Below are 10,393 nucleotides of genomic sequence, written 5' to 3'. Positions count from 1 at the left end.
AACAGATGACGTATCACGTGACATCACAACTCATCTTTGCTTACAGGTGTGTTCATGTTTACCTGCTGTGTGTGTGTGTGTGTGTGTGTGTGTGTGTGTGTGTGTGTGTGTGTGTTTGTGCCACCTGATGATTGCATGAATTCAAGGTAAATATGTTTTATTTACACACAACAAATTCACAAATTTCTTCTTACAGTCTCAACACTTCGACCATCATCAGAGCTTCGAGTCATCTGAATCTGAAGAGTTTTTAACAGTTTATATTCTGTAGATTATATTCTGCAGATTATATTCTGTAGATTATATTCTGTAGTTTATATTCTGTAGTTTATATTCTGTAGTTTATATTCTGGAGATTATATTCTGTAGTTTATATTCTGCAGATTATATTCTGTAGTTTATATTCTGGAGATTATATTCTGTAGTTTATATTCTGCAGATTATATTCTTTAGTTTATATTCTGTAGATTATATTCTGCAGATTATATTCTGTAGTTTATATTCTGTAGATTATATTCTGTAGTTTATATTCTGTAGTTTATATTCTGTAGATTATATTCTGTAGTTTATATTCTGTAGATTATATTCTGTAGTTTATATTCTTCAGTTTATATTCTGTAGATTATATTCCGTAGTTTATATTCTGTAGTTTATATTCTGCAGATTATATTCTGTAGTTTATATTCTTCAGTTTATATTCTGTAGATGATATTCTGTAATTTATATTCTGTAGTTTATATTCTGCAGATTATATTCTGTAGTTTATATTCTGTAGTTTATATTCTGTAGTTTATATTCTGTAGATTATATTCTGTAGTTTATATTCTGCAGATTATATTCTGCAGATTATATTCTGTAGATTATATTCTGTAGATTATATTCTGTAGTTTATATTCTGTAGATTATATTCTGTAGATTATATTCTGTGGTTTATATTCTGTAGATTATTTTCTGTAGTTTATATTCTGTAGTTTATATTCTGCAGATTATATTCTGCAGATTATATTCTGTAGATTATATTCTGTAGATTATATTCTGTAGTTTATATTCTGCAGATTATATTCTGTAGTTTATATTCTGTAGATTATATTCTGCAGATTATATTCTGTAGATTATATTCTGTAGTTTATATTCTGTAGTTTATATTCTGCAGATTATATTCTGCAGATTATATTCTGTAGTTTATATTCTGTAGTTTATATTCTGTAATTTATATTCTGCAGATTATATTCTGTAGTTTATATTCTGTAGTTTATATTCTGCAGATTATATTCTGCAGATTATATTCTGTAGTTTATATTCTGCAGATTATATTCTGTAGTTTATATTCTGTAGATTATATTCTGCAGATTATATTCTGTAGATTATATTCTGTAGATTATATTCTGTAGTTTATATTCTGCAGATTATATTCTGCAGATTATATTCTGTAGATTATATTCTGTAGATTATATTCTGCAGATTATATTCTGTAGTTTATATTCTGTAGTTTATATTCTGTAGTTTATATTCTGCAGATTATATTCTGCAGATTATATTCTGTAGATTATATTCTGCAGATTATATTCTGTAGATTATATTCTGTAGATTATATTCTGCAGATTATATTCTGTAGTTTATATTCTGCAGATTATATTCTGCAGATTATATTCTGTAGTTTATATTCTGCAGATTATATTCTGCAGATTATATTCTGTAGATTATATTCTGTAGATTATATTCTGTAGTTTATATTCTGCAGATTATATTCTGCAGATTATATTCTGTAGATTATATTCTGCAGATTATATTCTGTAGTTTATATTCTGTAGTTTATATTCTGCAGATTATATTCTGCAGATTATATTCTGCAGATTACATTCTGCAGATTATATTCTGTAGTTTATATTCTGTAGTTTATATTCTGTAGATTATATTCTGTAGTTTATATTCTGTAGTTTATATTCTGTAGATTATATTCTGTAGTTTATATTCTGTAGATTATATTCTGTAGATTATATTCTGTAGTTTATATTCTGTAGTTTATATTCTGTAGATTATATTCTGTAGTTTATATTCTGTAGTTTATATTCTGTAGATTATATTCTGTAGTTAGCGGCTGAAACGTGGCAGATATGTTACAGACTGTTCGTGACCTCCGTATGTGTGAAGTTCTGTCTGCTGCTGATAAGTTCAGTATTTCGTGTCTAATCTGTTAAACAAACATGAAACTCCTTCATGTTCAGATTCTGAAACCTTCTGTTTTATCATTTATTTCTGAATGAGACGAAGGATCAACTGAACCAGTTTGACTCAGCTGGATGAACTTTAACCCAGTTTTAGTGTCATTAACTAAAATGTGTTTATTTTGACTCTCTCCAGCTGACATGATAAGATGATTATTATATTAGTCAAGTCATTTTTAATCAGAAACACCCAATAATTCTGTCAGCAGCTTCTCACATGTGAATATTTGCTAGTTTTCCAGTTTTCCATCATCGTAACTCAACATCTTTGTGTTTATTTTCACTATAATGATCCACACTGTTCACACCGATCAACCAATAGAGTATTAAAGACAGTAACGACCGTCCTGTGATGGAATAATACGACTCTCAGTTTAATGAAACTACATTTGAACTTTACTGCTGCTGATTTATAACTAATCTGAGATCAATCAGATGATGTGAAGGAAACCTGAAGGTCTTAAAAACCGTCACAGACGATGTTGTTAGTTGATCTAAATGATGTTCAGGAGACAAAGCTGCAGTAGATTATAACTGTCCAGTTAGTTTAGTTCAGTAACTCAGCAGTAATAAATGAATCTGACTCTAACACCGAGTTAAAACATCTTTAACGTGTTTATCAGTTAAAGTTCTGCCTTAAAATGTTACGTTAAGTCAATAAATACAAACAGTTTAATAAACCAGAAGTTCATTTATTAAACTGCTCAGACAGATCATCTTTAATTCAGATGATGTTTTTATTTATATTTCCTTCATCTGAAGGGTTTTTGGTTGCTGTGTAAAGATAATAATATAATAATAATAATAATAATATAATAATATAATAATATACAGGCTGCCGTCAGTCAGATTATTATTCATGTAGTGTTGAACTTTGACCTTCATCAGGGTTTATTGACTTATTCTAACACATATTAAAGACACACAGCAACTTTCCATCATGTCAAACTACAAAACATGAAGTTTTAACTCTTCAGCAATGCATGCTGGGAAATCTGCTAACATGCTGATCATGTTTTTAAAAAGAGTCTTAATTTAACAGTTGAGTTCATTCAACTCATCATTTTAAGTCAGAAGACTTAAAGTCAGAATATTTTTTTTTATAAATATAAGTTATGAAATGATTTTGAAATTAAAAAAACTACATTTTCTTATTTTAAGGTTTAATTTGGCCTCATTTAAAACTATAAAATCTATTTATTTAACTGAAGTTAATAACAAATAAGAGTTGATTCCACTAAACTCTTGTGTGATATTTTACAGTGTTCTTCCTTAAAATTTTGACCCAATTGGCTCCATTTTGACTCTGTGATGTTTTTACACATAAACAAGATCAAATAAGAAATAATCTACCTCAGAAATAAAAAATAAATGTGTTATTGGAGAAAAAGATGTTTCCTCATGACAGAATCTAAAAAAATCTTCTTTTCCAAACTCCAGAACTCATTAAAAATAAAAAACTCTTTTATATCCGTTTATTTCTCCTCTGATGGTGTCTCTTCCAGCAAATCAGCGGCCGCCTCTCAGCCAATCAGGAGGCCCCCCGAAATCCAGACAGTTACGTCACGGTCGGGTCAGCCAATCAGCGCAGAGACCCCCGCCCTCCGCGCTCTGTTTTGTGCTCAGAAAGTTTGGACTTGGAGCTGATAGACAGCAGGACAGATGATCATGTTTTATTATCTCACACAACTTCTGCTCCTGCGCACTGACGCTGCTGCTGCTGCTGCGGGTTCTGATGCGGGACTGTGCGGGGCTCTTTGGTGCTTTTATTGCGGGTTGAAGAGTTTGGATTTCCTGTCGGACTGAGCTGAGATGGGCTTTGAACTGCGGGTTTTTGCGTGCAGCTGCCGGTTCTAGTCTGGACTGTGTCCGGCGCGCAGGGCCCTAAAAACCCGGAGAACCGCACTCCAGCCCCGCAGGGTCCCCGCAGAGAGGGGGGTTATGTTAGCCGTGGGTCCGATGGACGGGTCCCGACAGAGCGCCTTCCTCCTCAGCACCCCTCCTCTAGCAGCTCTGCACAGCATGACCGAGATGAAGACCCCGCTGTACCCGGCGTACCCGCTGTCCTCCACCGGCCCCAACTCCTCCACCTCCCCGGCCACCACCTCTCCCAACCCGGGCGGCATGGCCGTGTCCTCCCCGGGGATCAAGTCCTCCGCGGGGCTGTCCTCGGGGCTCGGCTCCCCGCAGCTCTGCTCCTCCGCCACCCCGCACGGAATAAACGACATCCTGAACCGGCCCATCGCGACCTGCGCCGGAGCCACGGCCGTGGCGGCCGCCGCCGCCGCCTCCTCCTCGGCGGGGCTCCTGTCAGGGCTGCCCCGGTTCAGCAGCCTCAGCCCGCCGCCGCCGCCCGGACTTTACTTCAGCCCCGGCGCCGCGGCGGTGGCGGTGGCCCGGTACCCGAAGCCCCTGGCGGACCTCCCGGGCAGGACGCCGATCTTCTGGCCGGGAGTCATGCAGAGCCCGCACTGGAGGGACGCCAGATTTGCGTGTTCAGCCCGTAAGTGTGTGCGGGCCGGTGGCGGGAAAACCGGGACTAAATAACTTTAAAAAGGCTTTTTAATTCTCTCACAACGAAATCAATTCATATTATTAAAATACAATTTAAAAAAAAAACAAAAATCTTGAGATGTTTCTATTTTAATTCAGTGTAAATATTTTGCAGTAAAAGCCAAACGGAAATAATATGAATATTATTGATAATAATAATGATGATGATGATGATGATGATAGTGGATGAAGCGGCCTGTAGATGATGGGTTTTATTGTGTGGTTGTTTCAGATCAGAACTCCGTCTTACTGGACAAAGACGGGAAAAGAAAACACACGAGACCAACGTTCTCCGGACAGCAGATCTTTGCGCTGGAAAAGACTTTTGAACAAACTAAATATCTGGCGGGACCCGAGAGAGCGCGGCTGGCTTATTCTCTGGGCATGACGGAGAGCCAGGTCAAGGTAATCCACTACATATCTATACAAATATATATATAGAAATAACTATATAAATATATACATGTAAATAATGATATGACAGGGAGCCAATTCAAGGTAAAATAATAAACTGAAGCAGCTTCTTTTATTTTAGCAAAACAAATGATTTCATAATAAACATCTTGTTTCTCTATATTGAAAAAAAAACAACAAATGTTTTTAATTTTGGATAAAATGCTGCTAATTGATGAATCAATGAGTAAGTTTTTATATTAATGATCTGACATGTTGTTCTGTGAACATTCAGCTCATTTTAACTTATTGAGGAAAATCAGGCTTAAAATGTCATTTAATGCACGAGGCCTTTCTATCAGAAAGGTCACGAGCTTCATCCAAGTCTAAATTTCTCCCATGATGCATCATGTTTAGTTCCTGCGTGTCTTTTATTATGTGAAACACCTGCTTTGCTTTTTTTTTTTTTTACACGAATTTTATTATAAATGTTATTTGATTCAGTTTAAATAATAATCACATGTTTATTTCTTGTTATTTTCATCTGTGAAACATTTGTTTTGCATCTTTTGCTTGAAATATTTTGTTTATTTAAAGTTTTATGACACATTTGATTATATTATAACACATTATAATTATTACTGTAGTTTATTTTCATGGTTTGTTTCTGGAACATGAATCTAAAATGAAGCTGCAGAAGAAGAAGAAGAAGAAGACAAGCTGCGCACCTGCAGGCGCGTGAGATGCCAGAACAATTAAAAACAATGTGTGTGTGCGTGTGTGTGTGCGCGCGTGTGTGTGTTGCAGGTGTGGTTCCAGAACAGGAGGACTAAATGGAGGAAAAAGCACGCGGCGGAGATGGCCACCGCCAAGAAGAAGCAGGACTCGGAGACGGAGCGTCTGAAGGGGACGTCAGAGAACGAGGACGAGGACGACGACTACAACAAACCTCTGGACCCGAACTCAGACGACGAGAAGATCACACAGCTGCTGAAGAAGCACAAACCGCTGCTGCACACGTCGGAGAACGACAGCTCCTAACTTCCTCTTTCTGCGGGGAAAAAAGACGTGAAGTGACGTGAAGGAACTCTGTCTGTCTGGAGTCTGCAGCTTCACTTCTTTTCCTCCATTTTTTTTAAACTTTTATTTTGTTTTGGTTTTTTTTTTTTTTTGCACGAAGTCCGGAAGGAAATAAGAAGAGTTGATTTTATAATCCGGACTCGTTCCGACACAGAAGACGACACTTACCTGTAAATAGAACCGTGAGTTGTATCCAATAGAAATTATCCTGCTGTGAATAATTTATGTGTAAAAAAAAACAGTTTTTTTGTAAAGACGCTCAGCTGAAATTTCACTTTTTATTTCGTTTCTTATAATAATAATAATAATAATAATAATGATAATAATAATAATAATAATCACAGCGCCTCCGGAGGGTCCGTGAAGGCCTCTTGACTCACTTATCAGAGCTGGAGGAGCTCTTTGAACGCACCACCACCCTGTACACACACACACACACACACACACACACACACACACACACACACACACACACACACACACACACACACACACACACACACACACACCTGTGCACCTGTGACACACCTGACTGACTGAACCTTTATTTATATGTTTTAAGTTGTGACTGGCGCCTGCGCAGTTGTGTATCATCGCAGGTTCATGTAATGCACTTTTATTTAATAAAAACTCAAATGTTTGCTGTTTTTTTCACCCGCGAGATGTTAATTAATACACGAGTTTCAATTGATTAATAACAGCATTGATTAATGATTGAATAGCAGGCAAATAGCCAATTAAAGCTCTAATTCATTTTCATTTTTAAACACTTTTTCTATTTCTGCTGCGATGCTGCTGCAGATCAAACATTATTATTATTATTTATGTGATTATTATGATATAATTTATTGTGTTTTGTTTGATTTTTATAGTTCTTAGAAATAAATTCACATTTTTAAACATTTTGAGTCGATTTTGAAACAGAAAATCAGCAACAACTCGCTTTTAAAAGAAGGAAACCAGCAAATCTGAAGGAATTTTATATAAAATTGTGAAATATTTTAATTTAATCGGAATAACTGAACGTTTTTTTTTCTCGAGTTTTCGTTGAGGCAGAAAAAGCTGACGTGAGTGTGAAGCTTCACGGTTTTGTTGTCAGATTGAAACGCAGCGAAGCGACGAGCAGCCGCTGATATTTAATTCATCACATGTGGATCCAGATGTGACGCCACGTGCGTCTCATCATAAAGTCCCGACTGACACCCGGAAACAAAGAAGACGAGATTTATGAACGAAAAAAAAAATGTCATAAAAAAAAAGGAGAAAATCTTCTTTCTGCTCCGGAGTCTCAGCAGCAGGTTGATCCGAGCCGCAGCAGCTTCAGTCTGATTCAGTCTGGACATTTCACCGCAGATCCACCTTCATTATTATTCACCTATAATATCACAGCTGCATTTATAAACACAATAATAATAATAATAATAATAATAATAATAATAATAATAATAATAATGATACTGTTATAAAACAATCAGGCAGCTTCACATTTATGAAAACGTATTTAAACATTTATTCTTTTTTTAACTAGAAACTAAAACTACATTTTTTTTATTTTAATGATCTTTTTGTTTTTTTGCAAACTAAATCATATTCAGTAAAACAGAAAATAGATTCTGCGTGTAAAAAGTGTTTTTTTTTTTTTTTTTTATTAAAGTCAGAATATAAATGACGTCAAACTTGATTAAATTGAGTCAAATTGAAGAGAAAAGCTGTAAAAACTGAATCAACTGTAAAAAAAATAAAAATAAAAATCAACATTTCAGCATTTTTATAAACTCTTTTATCCACTTTGGATCAAATTAACTTTGAATAATTATAATTGACATTTAACAAATAAGGTTTAAATAAGAAAATTCTCATAAACTGAAGTCATGAAGCATCAAACTGATAAAATGATGAAGAACATTTCGACTGATTTGGATTTTTATTCTTTTACATTTAATATATTTGACATCAAACAAAGAGAAAACTGTAGATTTTCAGCTAATTATATGTATGTTTATATATTCTATGTTTCAGACACACAGGAGATGATTTTCTATTAATTTCTGTTAATTTGTATTTTCTGACAGATTATAATCTGTGTTCATGTTTCCTGTCTGAAGCGAGCTCAAAGTCTGCAGAACGTCTCAGGAACCTTTATCATCATCATCATCATCATCATCATCTTCATCATCTCACGACCTCTGAGATTTATCTGGTGACCTCTTCGGGGGGTCCTGCCCCTCAGGTTGAGAACCGCTCTTCCTCACATGGATGGATATAAAAGCAGCTTTGAGTCACTAATTTCAAAATAAAACTGAAATGTTTCATCAATAAACTGATCGACAGGAAATTAATCAGCAACTATTTTAATAATTAAAACATCACAGAGCAGCTGCTCAACTTTATGAGGATTTTCTGCTTTTTATGTTTTTATAAACTGAATATTTTTTGTGTTTTATTTATTATAACAAACATTTTTCACTTTTTTTTTGACATTTTATATAAAAACAATGTATTGATTGATCAGGAAACAGTCATAGTTTGCAGCTCTGATGTGTATTTTGTGTGTAATTATAGATTATAATCTCTCTTCAGGTCTTTAAAACCTTCAAACATTCACAGAAACAACTCAGAGGCATCGTGTCCTCAGCGGTTCTCAACCTGAGGGGCAGGACCCTGTGAACAGGCCACTAGATGAATGTCAGAGGTCCTGAGACGATGAACAAAAGCAAAGATGATAAAAAGTAGAAAGTCAGAGCTGGAGGCAGAGACGAGCTGACGATCAGCTGCTTCAATAAAGCTTCAATTAGAACAGATTGAATCGTTCAGCTGTGGTTTCTCTGCTTCGACATGTTTAAACGTCTGAAAACTCTGAAGCTTCCTGAATAAAACTTTGAGTCGTTTTGAGCAGAAACGTTGAGAATCACGTCTGCAGGTTTCTGCCTGTTTCATTAAACAGGAGACATGAACACAGATTATATCAATAATCTGCTCTGTGTGTCTGAAACAATGTTGTAATAAAGTTTTCACTACATGTTTATTCCTTTAACATCCTGAAAACAACACAAACAATAATAAACAATAAACACAATTCTGTCAGAACATAAAATGATGAAACAACATGATCATGTTTGCAGCTTAATTAAGATTATTTATGAGTATTTATGGATAATGAATACAGATGATCTGAGTTAAATGATCAGTCAGTTCATCAATTAGTCGATTGACAGAAATTATTTTATATTTTCATCATTTTTTAAGCAAAAATAGTGAAAATGTTCTGGTTTCAGCTTCTCAAACGTCTCAGATTTGCAGCTTTTCTGTGTTTTGAAGACGTCACTCTGGACTCTGAGAAGGTAAAACAACATTTTTATATTTATGAAAACAACTTTACTCTTCAGAGTTAGTTTACTGACTTAAATATGACAAAACAAACATGTAAAATAACTTCATATGATCAAATAAAAACAATATTCTACATAAAAACACAATTCTGTCAAAACGTAATGAAAATGACTGAAGAGTTTTCAGCTTCATTAAGATTATTAACGAGTGTTTATGAAGAGAGAATAAACACGTCAGAAGATATAACATATAATATAATAATACATATAGATATTTAAAGACATTTTTACAGAAATAATTATTGATTGAGAGAATAATTTACAGATTATAACACATATCTGCTGATCAATAACAGTTATTGGAGGATCAGTCGCGATACACCGATACTGACGATAATCTGAAATATTGATATCATGTTATATATAATACACATAACGTAAATAATCCAACACACACACACGCATGCACGCACACACACACACACACACACACACACACACACACACACACACACACACACACACACACTCGAAAAGAGACAAAACACACAATAAATAAAGTTAAAGATGAATTTGACTGATAACATTTTTATTTTTAATTTTCTACAGATATGATGATATTAATGTTATTATGAATTATTTTGGAAACTATTAGCATCATCATCATTACAGCCTGGATCTCAGTGTTGCTGGAATCGTGACTGTAAACATTTAAAGTGAAGCTTCAACACTCGTGTTTGTTTGAGAGGAAACTTCATCAGGATCAAACTGCAGAGATGCAAATATAATTCAGTTTACAGTCACCACACAGTT

General features: G+C 34.7%; 1 protein-coding gene across 3 annotated transcripts; it reads left to right on the top strand.

Moving 5' to 3' along the window:
* Positions 1–3,417: 3,417 nt before the first annotated feature.
* nkx6.1 (NK6 homeobox 1) lies at positions 3,418–8,411 on the top strand. 3 transcript variants are annotated; one of them, XR_006092555.1, is made up of 4 exons: positions 3,418–4,728; positions 5,011–5,183; positions 5,979–6,421; positions 8,324–8,411. XR_006092555.1 is itself a non-coding variant. In XM_042394937.1 (3 exons), the coding sequence occupies exons 1-3, from the start codon at positions 4,167–4,169 to the stop codon at positions 6,210–6,212; spliced, it is 969 nt and encodes a 322-aa protein (XP_042250871.1). In that variant the 5' UTR covers positions 3,418–4,166; the 3' UTR covers positions 6,213–6,538. The 3 variants fall into 3 exon arrangements, 1 of the variants encoding a protein (XP_042250871.1); XR_006092554.1 differs by having other exon boundaries at positions 5,979–6,433; positions 8,324–8,397; XM_042394937.1 differs by lacking the exon at positions 8,324–8,411 and having other exon boundaries at positions 5,979–6,538.
* The last annotated feature ends 1,982 nt before the right edge of the window (positions 8,412–10,393 follow it).

This window comes from Thunnus maccoyii, chromosome 19 (genome assembly GCF_910596095.1).
Source record: "Thunnus maccoyii chromosome 19, fThuMac1.1, whole genome shotgun sequence".
NCBI lineage: Eukaryota > Metazoa > Chordata > Actinopteri > Scombriformes > Scombridae > Thunnus > Thunnus maccoyii.
The sequence above is the reverse complement of the archived record's forward strand: the minus strand, read 5'-3'. Positions and strand labels throughout refer to the sequence as shown.